The sequence below is a fragment of the Haliaeetus leucocephalus genome, unplaced genomic scaffold (assembly GCF_000737465.1).
Source record: "Haliaeetus leucocephalus isolate CR32 unplaced genomic scaffold, Haliaeetus_leucocephalus-4.0 Scaffold897, whole genome shotgun sequence".
In the NCBI taxonomy this organism is placed as follows: domain Eukaryota; kingdom Metazoa; phylum Chordata; class Aves; order Accipitriformes; family Accipitridae; genus Haliaeetus; species Haliaeetus leucocephalus.
This window is the reverse complement of record NW_010973333.1, coordinates 4,647,559-4,662,955: the sequence shown is the minus strand read 5'-3', so window position 1 is coordinate 4,662,955 and position 15,397 is coordinate 4,647,559. Positions and strand designations below refer to the sequence as shown.

At 36.5% G+C, this 15,397-nt stretch overlaps 1 protein-coding gene across 1 annotated transcript in view; it reads left to right on the top strand.

Annotated features, from left to right (window-relative positions):
- DNAJC15 (DnaJ (Hsp40) homolog, subfamily C, member 15) overlaps positions 1-14,011 on the top strand; it is a 31,544-nt gene extending 17,533 nt beyond the window's left edge. Inside the window, exons 4-6 of the mRNA XM_010583422.1 lie at positions 6,088-6,164; positions 10,394-10,464; positions 13,588-14,011. Of these exons, the coding sequence (XP_010581724.1) occupies positions 6,088-6,164; positions 10,394-10,464; positions 13,588-13,658 (219 nt within the window). The 3' untranslated portion in view covers positions 13,659-14,011. The remainder of the gene's footprint in view (positions 1-6,087; positions 6,165-10,393; positions 10,465-13,587) is intronic.
- Positions 14,012-15,397: the final 1,386 nt, after the last annotated feature.

Below are 15,397 nucleotides of genomic sequence, written 5' to 3'. Positions count from 1 at the left end.
GGTGAGGGGTTTGAGGGAGTAGTTGCTGCAGATTATTATTTCCCCAAAAATATATTAAAAGTAGGTGGTGTTGTTTTTTGTTGTTTTTTTTTAAAAAAAGTGATCATTAGTATTGTACCTATTAATGTGAGGCTGGTTGCAACCCGGAGCCTGTCTACAGTATATAGATGGACACTAGGGTCCAAATTCATTTGCCATCTGTACTTTGTGTTCCTGTGCTGAAGGAGCAAGCTTGTTCAATGCAAGTTTCCTGGGGAGGGAAAGACTCGAAACATGGGCTGTCCTCTTGGGGCAGGTCCACACTTGTTCTTAAATGCGAAGTGTATCAGCCAGAAACGGTGCTTCTGGATCAGTTTTTTTCTCTGTCCCACTATTGCATTGCTGTTGCAAGACCAACACCAATTTCTTTTTTTTTTTTTTCCTTTTCAAAGTAATTTTTTGAGAGATTCCCAAATTGCCTGGCAAAACAGCAGAGGGGACTGTAGGTACTGTGAATTAAATTGCTTTCACATGATACAGATACAGTCTGACTTGCAGGCTTGCTAGAAGTGTCTAGCAAAAAGGACATGTGGCTTCAGAGTAGGGAGTGCTTCAATTTTTACCCTCCTTCCCCAGCAGTTTTACTCCAGCGTTTCTTCTTCTAGCCATTTGTAGATATAGGCTGGAGAATCTAAATTCAGACATGTTCACATAAGAAAGCAGGCAGTGACTCTTTAACACATTGAAATATGACATGATACTGCACAGAGAGGTGTCTGTTCCTAGGAAACTGTACTCCTCAGTGCTGGTATACTGGCTGAGCCAAGCTCGTTACAGGTCTATCTCATTTTTACCACAGTTACTTTCAGAGTCCTGCAGAATTCATGAACAACCATAAAGAACAACCCAGGAGCTTCTGCATTCTCAGTATTCTTAGTCCCTGGAGCTGCATCCTCTGTCTGCCTTCACATCCTGCCTTACAGCCCAGAATTGTATGTTGATTTGCAGCGGAGTATCTCTCTTCTGCTGTTCTGTTCTGAACTTGAAAATACAAGTATTCAGTGTAAGATGAGATCTGATGAATACAGTAAAAACTCTTTCTTCCTGTTTGCCATTAACAGTATGTATTTGTCAGCTTTACATTTGTGAAGGTGGTGGTAATATTTTTCTTCTACAATCATAATCCAAGTTTAAGACCCTTGTGTAATTCTTAGCCAAGATTATTTGTTCTTTAGTACTCTACAGCTGCTACTTTCTTGGATTGTATTTTTTCCAAGTTTTTTCTTCTTCTCCCCTTAACAATCAATTATTTCCTATTTGTAATTTTTCTTTAAAACAATAGAGGAAATATTGGGTACAGAGATCCTATGTCAGTGCTTATTGTCCAAGCTTCTTATTTTAGTGGCTTTACATGATTTTGTTTGGGGAATTTGAAGCTGCTGAGTATAATCTGTGGATTAGCGCTTTCATCACGTTTCTTTACAGTATATTGCCCTCTAAGGACAAAGGAAATCAAGCAGTTAGTATTTCTACCTATGCTTACCGGAAGAAGCATCTCATGTGACAGTGTCTAGGCTTAGCATTACTTTGCTGGTTTCCTATGGTGTTTGGAGGCACCTAACTTGGTCACTATAATTTTTAGTGGTTACTCTAGCTTTCTATCATCAAACCCTGTCCCTCATTACCTCCTTTTTTTGAGAGACTGTGAAACAGCTGCCTATTTGGAAACTAGCTTGTTTTCTCTGTAAGCCCCTACTCTTCCTCCCCCCATTTGCAATTCTTCCTCACCTCCATTTGCAATAGAAGTCACAGTTCACGTTGGTTGCAGTCACACAAGGTAATCCAGATGCTGTTTATCCTTTCTTCCTGCTCACTAATAAATGACTTGGGTAAGGTCAAATTGAGCAATTATGAAGTGATCATTTAAAATGCCTGCTTGCTCTATCTTGAGTATTTGATGCTGTCTGTTTACTTATCTAAATAAATACCATGTACAGTCAACAACTGCACTCATCTTTTAGTCAAAAATAGTAAGTAAAGGCAAGTAAAAGTGTTGTGTTTTATTCTGAATTTCTACCTCTCATTTAACTTTAACTTACAGCAGTTAAATACATATTCTTAAATATGAAGTGTAAATGCTGCTGTAATTTAGTCCTGAAGTTTTCTACCATCTTTTTTTCAGTGGAGAAAGACATAGGAAGAAACACTGTCATTTCCACTCTGTGACAAGTCATAATGCTCATTTCTAGAGAAACGCTTTTTTAGTTTGAGCCTAGTTTTGTTACTGGTGTCACGAATGCCAGTGACACTGTTTTGTTCCTGTGTGTAGTGACAAGAATCTGTTGCCAGTAGAAGGTGCATGGCACTAAGTAGTCATTTGGCTTTCCCTCCTCAGACCTTAATGCTGTTAATTATAATGTTAATATTTCCTTAAAATGTGAAATAAAAAAAAAGGAAGTATTTCAATAGCATTCATTACCTTTCTTTGTTGAATCAGTGATATTGAAGGTTAAAAGATAGACAGCAGATATTAGAGATAGGAACAACAATTCTAGGCAAAATGAACTGTCAAAATACTCAGATCCCACAATCCTGAAAATTCTGTGTTCCAGAAGAAAAGGGTGTCTTCTATAGCACTTCATTAGAGATTTTTGCACTGTGTTTCCCTTATTGGCTCTGATTCTGCTCAGACTCATAGAGTTCTGAATTGAGAGGTAAGAGTAGCAACCATCTCTCGTGTCCTTCATGGAAAATAAAGTTTCCAGAGAATAATGAAATTTGCAGTCCATTTTATAATTTTTTTTTTTCTAACTGAAGTTAAGGAAGTTAAAGTTGATCTTGGCAAACTGTAGGTTATAATATAACACAGCATCTAAATAGTTTGTTATTGTAGTTTGGGTTTTTGTGTTTGTTTTTTTTTTTTCCTTTTAGTGTTTGCTACCTTTTCAGTGGAGGACTGTATTGGTGGTGGAACAACACAGAGTTTTCTGAAAAATTCACTACTTCATTTAATATGATGGATGGTCTCAGTTACGGAGTTTTGAATCTCTTACCTGGCATGGAAACAGTGATTATGCTTTCCCTGTGCTACGCTAGGAGAAGTATCTTGAAGATGTCACAGTCCAAATGGATTAGATTTTCTTAGCTGACTGCTTTTGTGAAAATTTGCAAGAGTGAATAGACATTTGCAGAGCAAGTCCAGCCATTTTCTGTCCCGTGTCCCGTCCCCTCCCCTTCCCAAACCTATTAATAGCATTTGTTCAGGAAGCAGAATTTGCTTACATAAGTTGCTAAATGGTAACAATATACAACGAAATGAAGTAAATTAAGGCATAGCCCTCCTCTCACCCCAGATAGTACGAAGAAATGGAGAGTTCATTTTGATGATTTTTCCAGTACAGAATTTGTTTGCAATAGCTGGGGTTAATAAATAAGTGTCTGGAACTGCCCGCTCATTGAGGAAACAGAAAAATATGTTGAGTATTGTTTCATTTCATTGTAGCCATTACTTAGAATTTACAACAAGGAAAATAAAAAAAAAGCTTTGATTTGAATAGCATTCAAAAGTTGTTTTATTAGGGAACTAGAAATTTGCCAAGATGCTTCTTAAAATGAAGACTCAATGTTTCCTCCCCTTATTCTAACCAAAGGGAAAAAATGGCTTTTATGTCTAAGTTCCTTTTGCTTTAAGTTCTGTTTAGGATCAAGATTTTAATTTAATAATTGATTATTCTTGCTACGTGCTTCACTTCTGAAACGAAAATGTTTTTTCTTGATGACCAATTCAACAAACTGTTTTTGTTCATGCGCCAAAGGATACAGACAACATAATTTTTTTCTTTTATTCCTCTTAGAATTGAACTGAATCAAGGCTTCCCGAGGTTAGAACAGTGTCAAGGAAGTAGACTTTAAAAACATGAAAAAGTATTTCTGAATGTAAGCCTATAGCCATCCCTCCCTGTTCTCTTATTTAAAATAGTATTTTAGATGAAATCTACCAAGAACAGAGACAAGCAGTGTTAGAGATAATTCAAATATTGCTCTTCTCTACATGCATAGTGAACCAGTGTCCTCCTCTAATAGAGTTGTATGCCAGAGTTGAAGGGCAGAGAAGAATTAACCTTTTCAGAAACCCATCTGCACCTAAGCTGCTTTGGGAGAAGTCCTGCAAAATCTTTCAGAGGACATTAAAGTGTGCTTTTCTCTCCTGGCTGTACTAATTGTTCAGCATCGTTGCAAATTTCTGTGCAGCTCTGCCTTCTCAAGGGTGTTATCTGGTGGCCATTAAATCATTAGCATCATTTCGTCTCGAAGGACTGGAGAAGCCCTGTGTGTTCCCTTACTGTTACATACTCTAACCTGTAATGTCGGTGTGTGCTATTACAGACCTGTTTTGTGTTACCCTCTACCTGTAGAAGCGGTTCCTTAACAGATTTTTCTTGTAGGCATGACATGTCCACAGTTGCTTCAGCTTTGATACCTGTAGTGTTACAGTAGTGGTTATTTCATGTATGGTTTGGGGAGGAAAGAAGGAAGATAAAATTAGTTTCAGATCATAGCAGCACACCAAAAAGTCTTTTCTGTGGCTTCATGGTAGCAATAGGTGAAGTATTTCTGAACCACGCTTTTGGGTGAATGTTGCTCCTAAGCTTAATTAAAGGATTTGCTTAGATGCCGTAGACAGAACTTTTAAATGCTTTAATGCTTTTGAAATTACAGAAGAGAGAGTTTGTGTAAACATAAGGCAACATTCTCACTGAATATGAATGGATATATTTAGTGAGAAAAGTGTTTTATTAAGGGCCAGCACATTTTTACTGGGGGGTAAAAGCGACACTTAAATAATCTCAGCTCTCAGGCCAGACTTCCCTTTGACAGCAACAAAAGCAGCTTATTTTTCCCCAGTTGATAGGTTTTGCATTGAGGAAAAAACTTAAGTCTTGTTGAGTGATTTCTGTGTGCCAGTTCCCAAAGGCAGGCTGTCTCAGAGCTACATCTGCTTCCTCTGGGACTTGTGCAGCTTAGACTATTATTTGTGTAGCAATGAGTTAGTCCCTAATTCTTATAGAGGCATTGGTGAGATCACTGCTAACTATCAGTGGTGGTTCAGTAACTTTTTTTTTTTAATATAATTTAAAATATATTTATGGTTGACAAGTATACTTTCAACCCATTCCCTATGACAATTAACTGTTATAATTATTTACTCTCATCTCCATCTCCTTCTTTTTAATGTTCTTTCCCACTCCTGTTTTTCCTCCTCTTCTTAAAACAGTAGCTAAAGTCTCACATGCCAGTGAGTTTAAAAAAACTAACCCCATTTCCTGTATCTAATTGTCATCAGTGTATAGGGAAGGATGTAAAGGCAAAAGTTGGATAGGATTTACCCATATACTGTGCTACTTTCCAGTGTTCTCCAGCTCAGTGATTTCCTGAAATAGAGGTTGTGGCTTTATGCTAAGCCTTTTTGTTTGTTTGTTTCTTTCTTTTTGTTTATTTTTCAGTGTTCCTTCAAAGAACTTGTGATGTATTTTTTTCTAAAGTAACGTTCCTTCATGTGAAAAAACATACTGACTCTTCATCAGCATATTATATTTATCTGTTCTTAACCTTTTATTGTTGTTTTTACCTACTTTCTTTGTAGAAATATCTGGACTTCAGCGTGATTGTCCATAATTCCTTGCATGCCAAAGCATTGTGACTTTTGCCATTTTCCATTGCGGTGGTACCAAAGCTGTTCTAAACAAGTTTCCCCCTTTCCCTCCCCTGCCCTCCCCAACACATGCACTGTACCACTCTGTGCTAGTATGTGCTTTCATTCTGGACTCTTTTGCCTGAAGGAAGGATTTTAATGGTTGTAGCTATTAATATCTCCTATTAGCAGTAGAAGACTGTAAAAATACAGATAGTTATTTTTAAGTCGTTTTTTGTATGTGTTAACATTCAGGAGAAGTCCTTTCATATTATCTGGTTTGTAGTCATTCCATGCCTTCGAAATAAATTATAGATGAATGTAGTGCTCTGAATGAGGTCATATAAATACGATTTAGGTCGTGGCACCTTGTACATGAAACTAATTATTGCTTGTTTTCCCGTTCTTCTTTTTAGAGTCTTTCATCGTACTATAAAGGAGGATTTGAACAGAAAATGAGTAGGCAAGAAGCTAGTCTTATTTTAGGTGTAAGGTAGGTGTGTTGCATTAATATGTTTTTGTTTGGTAAGTATTGCATGAAGAAAATGCATGTTGTGAGAATGTGGAATATTCTTGCCAAAATCGTAGGTTTTTTTTTTAAAGACTTCTAATGGCTTATAAACCATTCTAATATTCTGCTTAAGCTAAAAAGCAAACAATAAAATGCTAATAAAACATGCGACTTGTGTTTGGCTTGAAGGCATGGTAACGTATTGCAGTGGAGAATTGGTGCTCTAGAAATAATCAGAATAGCACATACTGTGCTAATTAGTGTGATCACATGGCCTGGTCTCCAAAAAACCCCTTGAGATAAGTAATATTGTAGATTATATTAATAAATGAGGAAAACAAATCAATTTTGCTCATTTTTTTCGTAAGTCAGTAATATTATTTTTCTTTTTTCTCTACTCTGATTTGTTTGGATTTCAAAAGTTGCAGCATATTCCAAACAAAAATACTTGGAGAGACTTGTCATTTAGAGTAGGTATGGGAAATAGTTTCCAGGCTGAGTATTCAGTGGATTTTTTCAAAAGCATTTGGATGGCCAATGATAGCACACACCTTAGTGTTTTCTGTAAAGCAGGCAGTGAGTTTGAGGGCTTTCCAGATGAAAGGAGCAGATCTAACCTTAGGTAGTAGATTTCTTATTTATGGCTTAGATCAGTTATGAATTTTAGGGTTAAAAAAAAAAAAAGATAAGGAGGATGGTTTTAATTATCCCCAGAAGAAATTATTTCACATGGTAAAAACTGGGACTTAAAAAAATCCTGTTCAGTGTGCTATTTGTGTTTACTTCTAACATAATGGATATTATGCAGATTTAGCATTAATTTTAAAAAATTGTAAAATAAAACATTACTTTTATTTGGAATATTTCATGCTTGCACACTGAAGAAGAGATTTATAGAATGCTATTCAGAAATATTTCCTTTGGCCTTTAGGTTTGATAATGTCTTAATGTTTTTACTTTATAAGGGCAAATTCAGTGATATTCCAGAGTAGGACATGGCAGCTCATTAAAGTGTGTTTGCAGTGGTAATGCCTAGCCTGAGCACTGCTCATGTGCATGTCTGAAGTTTCATCACATCTGAAATCAGTCCCCTTTAATTTTTAATTCTAATTGCTTGAGTCTGCACTGGGAGGAATGACACTGCTTGTTGCGTTTGGACCGAGTCTTGCAAATATGAAGACTTAATCAGATTTGAGGAGAGTTCTTCTTAGTGTTTAAAGGTTTGAGCCTTTAATTGTGTAGAAGCATGGCTGACATCTTTATGGGAAATTTTTACATTGTTTAAACACACTTTTGTAGACCAGTTTGAACTCGCTGCTTACTGTGGTGGTTTTTATATATATATAAAAATGTCACCACAAAAAAAAAAAAGGCAAGTGAGTTTTAAAGTGTTATGGAAGATGCCAGGGTATGCACAAACTAGACCTGTCTAGGCCCTGATCTTATTGTAACACTTGTCGTCTGTGTCATCACTTCCAAGTCATGTTAAATTTTGAGGCAAAGACTTTCTTTGTTATTTCAAGTGCTGAGTATGCACGGGCAGTGTAAATAATAAATATAAGCCATGATAAAGGTGAGTATTTAATGATAGCTTTTAATTTTCAAATATATTGGCCCATTACACATTCTAAATATTATTCTTTGATAAGCATCTTGTAAGGTTGCAGGCATTTTGGTAGAAACATGTATGTGTATTGTTTGTATTAAAACTATGTAAAAGGTATCCAAAGCTATAAAGTACTGTATTGGAAATGCTGACTAATTTTAAGTTTTAGTGTTCTTGCATTAGTTGTTATGAAGCAGCACTGATTAATGAAATTCAGTATAAACATAGCAATAATATTTACAACTATGTACTCTGTAGAAGAAACTGCTCATGGGAGAGATGGGGGAATGTTTGAGATGACATAGGAGGTGAAAATGTCAGGAGTGTTTTCCAAACATGAGACAAAATAGATGCTAGCAAAATACAGCTGTCCTAAGTATAATGGTTTGCAGCTATCAGATCCCTAAAGCTGAACTTCTGAAGTTAGAAAATATGTCTGAAAACCATAAGTTAAAATTCTAGATAAAAATGAATAAAATTTCCTGTATTGTACCATTTCCTCTGTGAAACAAGATGCGTACTTTTTTCTTCCACAGGAAATACTTAATTGTTTGTTAATGTACACAATATATACATATGCATTAGCTAAAAATGTTTAAATCATTATTCTTAAAACATGAATGACATAACAAAAAAATCAGTCTATTACATTAAAAAACATACAGTATGTTGTATAAGGGTACAAATACAAACATATTTAAGGTTTAATGATCGTGACTTTGGGATTGTTTTTTGTTTATTTTATTTTGGTTTTTTTATTTTCTTTTGGTTTAGTTAGTTTAGTTTATTTTTTAAACGGAGCTTACTGCAAAGGTATATCATACGATCATATGACCACTCAAGTGGGGAGGGACCTCCGGAGGTCCCTAACTGTACCTGCTGCTCAAAGCAGAGCCACCAGCAGGGTTAGACTTTATCCAGTGGGTCTTGAAAGAATCCCAAGGATGGAGAACGCACAACCTCTCCGGGCGACCTGTGTCACTGCTGGGCTGCCTTTTGGGTGAAAAAGTATTATGTCTGCCCAGCCCGCAGCGCTGCGAGGGGCTCTTCCTTCGCCAGTGCCGGGCTCTGCGTCTGTCCGTGTTGAATTTTGTGAAGGGTTCCCGTCACCCCGTTCCTGCAGCCCTCCAGGTCCCCCTGAGCGTCAGCCCTGCCCTCCAGCATATCGCCTGTTCCCACCAAGGTGATGGACTTCTCAGCCAGTTGGAGATGTGAGAAGGCAGGGTGATGTTGGTGTGACTCAGGTTGTGACGCTGTACCAGTTAAACGGAAATGTGGTTTTGACGTTAAGGGCTTTTTTTGATAGTGATTAAGAATCTTTAGAGACCAGTCTGACTGTGGGATAAGCAATCTCTCATAAACTAAGCAAATTTGATGTAAAACACCATTTTCACAGTTGCTTCTTGGAGCAGAACTGCATGATTTTCCATGATACGCGACTGCAGCTTTTCCACGGTTACGCTTGGGACATCTGAGTTTCTAAATGTAGTATATCAACTTTCCTTTTTATTATTAAGCAACAGCTTTACAAATCAAAATATAATTGTTATTTTTAGCAGTTTGATAACCAATAATTTCTTTTTTGTGTTTATATAGATCAAGGCCTTTCACCTTCTGGTTAATTCTTACTTTCTGGGTTACTTTCTCTTCCACTGAAGTATTCTTTTCTTATGCAGTTCTATGAACTATTTTTGCAACATACCCTAATTTCCCTGTGACAGAATAATAATCAGAGGTTGTTTACCTCGGGAGTGTAGTTAGGCTGATACCTTGCATTCAGACTGTATCTACAAAAAGATTAATTCATTGAATCATCACTGATTAAGAAATCACCTGAAGTGGAAAACACTGCTTCGTTTCTGCATGCTAACAAATTATGAAAAACTAAACCATTCAAACTGTCCTTTCGCATACGATAGCCTTACCGTGTTGGCATATTGCATCCATAAGTGGTTATTTGTCTGGTAAGGTACATATTTAATTTAGGCCAAGTACATATTTTATGTGTCTGTCATTGAAAGAAACAACATTATGTAGCACTTGTAAATCAGCATGTCCCTGAATGTAACACATTGAACAGCTTTGCAAAAATAACAAATACAGGGGTTTTTTTTTCAGGCCCCAGCAGAAGGAAGAATTATTTATGCAGCTATAAAAATATTTACAGTAGAACAAAATGTGATAATATTAAATATTTGTTGTTTTGTCAGTGGTCATATAAATACTGATTTTCTAGCAGGAAAAAATGTGTTTTCTGCATTTAATGATAAGAAAAAACAGCTAGATACACCCTAGAGCTGCCGATCTTTTTTCCTCTTTTTTTTTTCCAGAATTGTTTATTTTAAATGATTGGATGTATTGCATTTTAAAAAAAAACCTGGAAGATATTTGCATGTGTCAAATACACAGGCTTTTTAAAAATGTCCTTCTCAGTGTGTCTTATGTGCCTTTGTTATTGTTACTTCCTCAGAGATGCAGTTTTACGTTTTGTCCACAAGATGGTGAAAATCTCAAGTTTTAATTATTTGTGAAGCCAGTATAAACTGTTAATTTATAGTCTGAGTGCAGTGGCATTTATGGTAAGCACTTCAATTTATTTTTGCAGTCCATCTGCTGGCAAGGCCAAAATCAGAACAGCCCATAGAAGAATCATGATTTTGAATCATCCTGATAAAGGTAAATAATTATTACTTTTCTTAACCAGATCTGGAAAGGAAGAGGCTTAAATGAGATCCTTTAAGTTTACTGATTGTGTAAATAACCGCACTGAGTGCAAATATATGTTGTTTATTTATAGACTTGAGCTTCGGTGTGTCTTCTCTCAGATAAACTAGGTTTTATGAACCACAGTTTTACCCATCTTTCTGTAATGTTGTTTTCTATACTTGTGCTGCTTCAGTTAAAACTATGAGCTCAGGGACCAATCTTCCACACTTCAAAAAAACTTACTCAAAAATAAGAAAAAATTAGCTATAACATTTCTACACTAAACTGACATTACTGTTTTGAACTGAGATGGACCAGTCACATGTATGAAAGTAGCTTTCTGTGGGGAATGTTCTGCAGTCACTAAGTACATCATTGATGAATTTCAGACTTCCTGGAATTCACTTGGAAAAAATGTAAAGCTGGGCACTGTTGCTTTACTGGCCAGGTTTCTAATGTAAATTTATCTTACAGAAAGGCTATTATTATAACTTTAACTACACTACAGCTGGTTGAGAAAGAAAGCCCATATGTTCATTGCTGTTTCTACTTTAAAATAACAGATGGTGAAGAGTTGCACTGTATTTCAGAAGTCAAAAGGGGAAATCGGAGGGTTTTTATATCTTTTTGACAGAATTACAGGGCTCCCTGCCAGCACCCCATTTTAAGAAAATGAAAAAAATAACTGGCCACGGGAAGTGTTTAGTCGATGCTTTTCTTTGCTGTCTTCACCCCTCAGTTCAATTCTAAAGTTGTCCTGCTTATTCGATTTCACACTTTCATTTTTTACATGTTTTATAATGTATAAGCTGCACAGACATAAAAAAGAAATTCTCTTCTGCATTTCTAATATATTATGATGGTGAAAGGCCTCTTAACCACTAGAGTACCTATTAGGTCAAAATTTTTTTGATAACGAACTTCTGAGTTTATTGAAGCAGTACTTAGAGATGTGAGCGAGAACCGTGAATCTCCACGCGGACGTTGAGTAGACCTAAAGAGGCAGTTCCAGTTACGAAGATCATACATTTTAACGACCTGCTCTTACAGCTGTAATGCACCTGCAGCGGGGCACAGTGTAGGTTTGGATGGATGTAGTGAGCCCTCCTGTGTGCTATTAAAATGGAGCATTTTCTCAGTAGGTACACCAGTTGAAGGGATTTGTGCCTCTGTGCTGCCCCTGCAGCTCTTCTGGCATGGCCGTAGAAAAAAAGGTTGTGTAATGTCTTCAGCTGCAGAGCGAGGGCCTGGAGTAATCCTGAACATGTGGCATCACAGAGACACTTGTTTCTTGTGTATGTATTTTGATTTCTTCTGGCTGTGTGTAGCACAGATGTGCTTTTAAAAATATATTCAACATTAGAATGTTATTTTAAAATAATATTTTACCAGCTGGAGTTGATAGAAGAAAGGGCAATAATTACAGATTTTAAAAGTTACAAGTGTTATCTGAGATCCAAAATGTTGAAGAGAATTGTTAGGAATAAATAAATAAGAAATACGTAGAAGTTTGCATAATAACATCCCCCAGTGAGCACTACTAAAATGGTTGCTAATTAACCTTTACAGTTCAGTTTTAAAGTATTTTTATACCGATACATTGTATGTTAATTTATCAGTTACTAATTTCATGAAAGAATATTTGTTTACAGAAAAAGAGGGAGAGAGAAGCCTTTTGGACTTACCCTAATTATAAACAAACTCTTAGGCAATCATAAGATTGAATTTTCTCTTATTGGAGGACTACAAAATTAATACAGCACTTAAGGATGTAAATGTAGTGAAAACACTTCCAGCAGATTTGAATTTACTTTAAGATCCTGCTCTCTAGACATGTCGAAAATCAACACACATTTAAAAATTACTTGGGATACATTGTTTATTGCAGTTTTTAGTTTTTACTGTTTGTTTGATCCTCTTGTCTGCTCTTTGAAAGAAGCAATACTCAATGTAGTAAATCCTATTCCTGGCTAAAAAGCCAATTGGTTTAAAAAAAAGAAAAAAAAATTCATTTTGCAGTAGGCAGTTCTCCTGCCCTGCATCACTTCCCTCCAGTGTGTCTTAGCTATTAGGGCTACATTCAGACAATACTAAAACATGACAAAGAGAACTCCATTACTTTTTCCAGTTGTTTTATTACACCATGAAATGACTTTATAATAATTTGGCTTCCTGCAGGAATGTCCTAAAGAAGTCTTTAAGCAAGCCTTGCCTTTTTGGTTTTATTTACACATGTCTACAACTAGCTCTGCGTGTTTCGTCTATCATTATCTTTTCTGATGAATAGAATAGAATGAAATGATGAATGAAAAAATATGATTGAACAGATGCCTTGGAAAAGGCTATTCAGTGCACAGTACTGCTGGAATCCCATTTTCATGTAAAAAATACAGGTGTATTATAGTAAGTGGTAAGTTACTGATATAGACCTTGTAATGTTGTTTTTGGTGACTGTAGGCAGATGGTTGGCACTCAAGGGGAGAGTAAAAAAAAACAAACACAAAAAGACTGCTGAACTGTAATCGGATTGTTAGATGGAGCGTAAAGCAATGACAGCGTTCAGGACTAGAAGTTAGAAGGTGTACCATGTTTAAATAGCTTTAATGTGATGGTTTCTGGCTGGTAATTCTGGGAGTCTAGCACAGGAGAGACTTGGTGGGTGTGTGTGTGCATGTGCACACACTTGATGATTCTTTGTCAAATTTATATATAAAATTTTACCTTTTAGTTTTGGGGGTGAGTGGGAATAATAGCTGTTAGCCTTGGATGACAAGCTGACCTTGCATACATTTGCAGCAGCATTGCACTGCAAGTCTAAATCACACCAATATGAAGTGATTTTAGATTTCAGTCTTCTCTCTGAGACAAAAATGTTCAGCATTATTGTTCAGTGATTTCAGTTCTGATTACATTTCTCATGTTTCCTTATCAATTAGTTTACTTCATATCAATGTCATGTTTTTTAAGCAGCTGTATGAAAAGGATCTATTTAGGAAGGAGGAGCTAGTAAAAGTAATAAGGGGATGCACGTGAAGTAGTTTGGTACTTAATACTGATGTGTAAATGGTATTCCTTTCTTCTTTTTCTTCTTAGGTGGATCACCTTACTTGGCAACAAAAATAAATGAAGCAAAAGACTTGCTGGAATCCAGTGCCAAAAACTGAAATCCAAAGCCTTGTGTCATAGGAGATTCAGCAGATGCATTGTGCAACAGCTTTCGTATCTACTTGCTCTGCACAGTTTCTTAACCCTGCACTGATTATTCATATTTATTGTCATAATTAAAAAATTAAGATTATTTAAAAGCAAACTGAAATCTTTTACAGTTATGTAAAGTTATGTACAGTTATGCTTGTGTGAGGAGCAGGGAGTTGGACTTGATGATCCTTATGGGTTCCTTCCAGCTCAAGATATTCTATGATTCTGTGTCTCAATTTTAATGTATTTTTACTGAATATTGATCCATTACAGGCTTTGAAAATGTTCTCTTGCTGTCTGTTTTTTTTCCTCAGAAGTAGTTGCTGCTTTCATTAAACATTTGGAGCTTTTTAAAATTTACAAAGTAGTCTTAAATATAGATTTTTTTTTTTTTTCCCCTTCACTGATGAAGACTTGACCGTTGCCAGAAAATCTGTGACAATGTATTGAGTGACAGGAAGTATGGCAGACCCTGTTTTCGGCAAGTTTTCAGCATTGCCTTACACTTGAATCTGTTAAATTATGAAATAGTAGAGTTTATTCATGAGTGCAGTTTGAGAGGTGCAACTCGGAACAAAATGACTAATGGAATACAGACTGCAGTTTCCATTAGCTGTATATATGGGGCTTGGAGATACAAAGGAAGAGTCTTGGGTTTGGTTAGCTCTTTTGCATATTAAGAGATCTCTAAAATTGTCAAATAGTTATTTGGACATGCTTTTACTTAAAGTAACAGGATATGTTTACTCTGTAGCAGCTGGGCGGTGCAGGGGTTTTCATGGCAGTGGAACTGAAGAAGGTAGGTCCGTGTGGCGTGGAGTTCAGATGGATTTTATGGTCTGAGGTTGCGTAGGTCAGTCCAGTCCTGTCGGCCTGGTGTAGGACTGGTAGAGCAGGGAACAAACAGGACTGTACCCCTGATGACAGTCACTTTGCTTCTGGCTCTGGGTGGACTTACTGGGTTTGTTCTCCAGTCATTCTCACATCTGTATTATGCTTCATTTCCCAAAGTATCATACATATCTCCTTATGTAGCACCCTAGTGACCTAGTGCTGGCTTTGGGGAATATTGCAGCCATGGACCTGTGACTTTAAAGAGAACAAATTTTAATTGACAGCTGAGAATAGGTGTTATTTGGGGCACTTGGCTGCTGCAAATTCCTACTAGTAAGTTGGCGGCAGATGAATTGACTCCCTTAAGAGGACGATGGTGTGATGAGACAGTCTAGTGGATTCAGTGCAAGACTGAAAAACTTTCTAGTATCCATTCAAACTCGGATTATTTGAGGTACAACAAACAACGTGCTGAAGTGCTACAAATGTAAAATTTAGATATCCCATTTCCTAGGTTATTTAGCCAGAGGAAAGTGGCTAAGAGCAGTTAAATAATTAAAGCATCCAACCTTATATTATCCACCAGAACCTACTTTTATCTATTTGTCCAGTGGTGGATGTCCAGATTATATGGATTTTTCCTTGAAAGGAGGAAAGAATATGAAATATTTTTTTTTATCAGGTTCCTCCCACTTTGTTACAATTCCCTTATTTTGATTAAAGAGAGATGAAAAAAGTTTAAGTTGGCCCTGAAAGAAAATACTAACTTTAGGTAATTTAGAGACTTCTTTACAATTAGAGTGGCAAGACACATGACACAACTTGACTGGATAAAGCAAAAAAGGCTGCAGGGAAAAACCTGCCTGGGAAT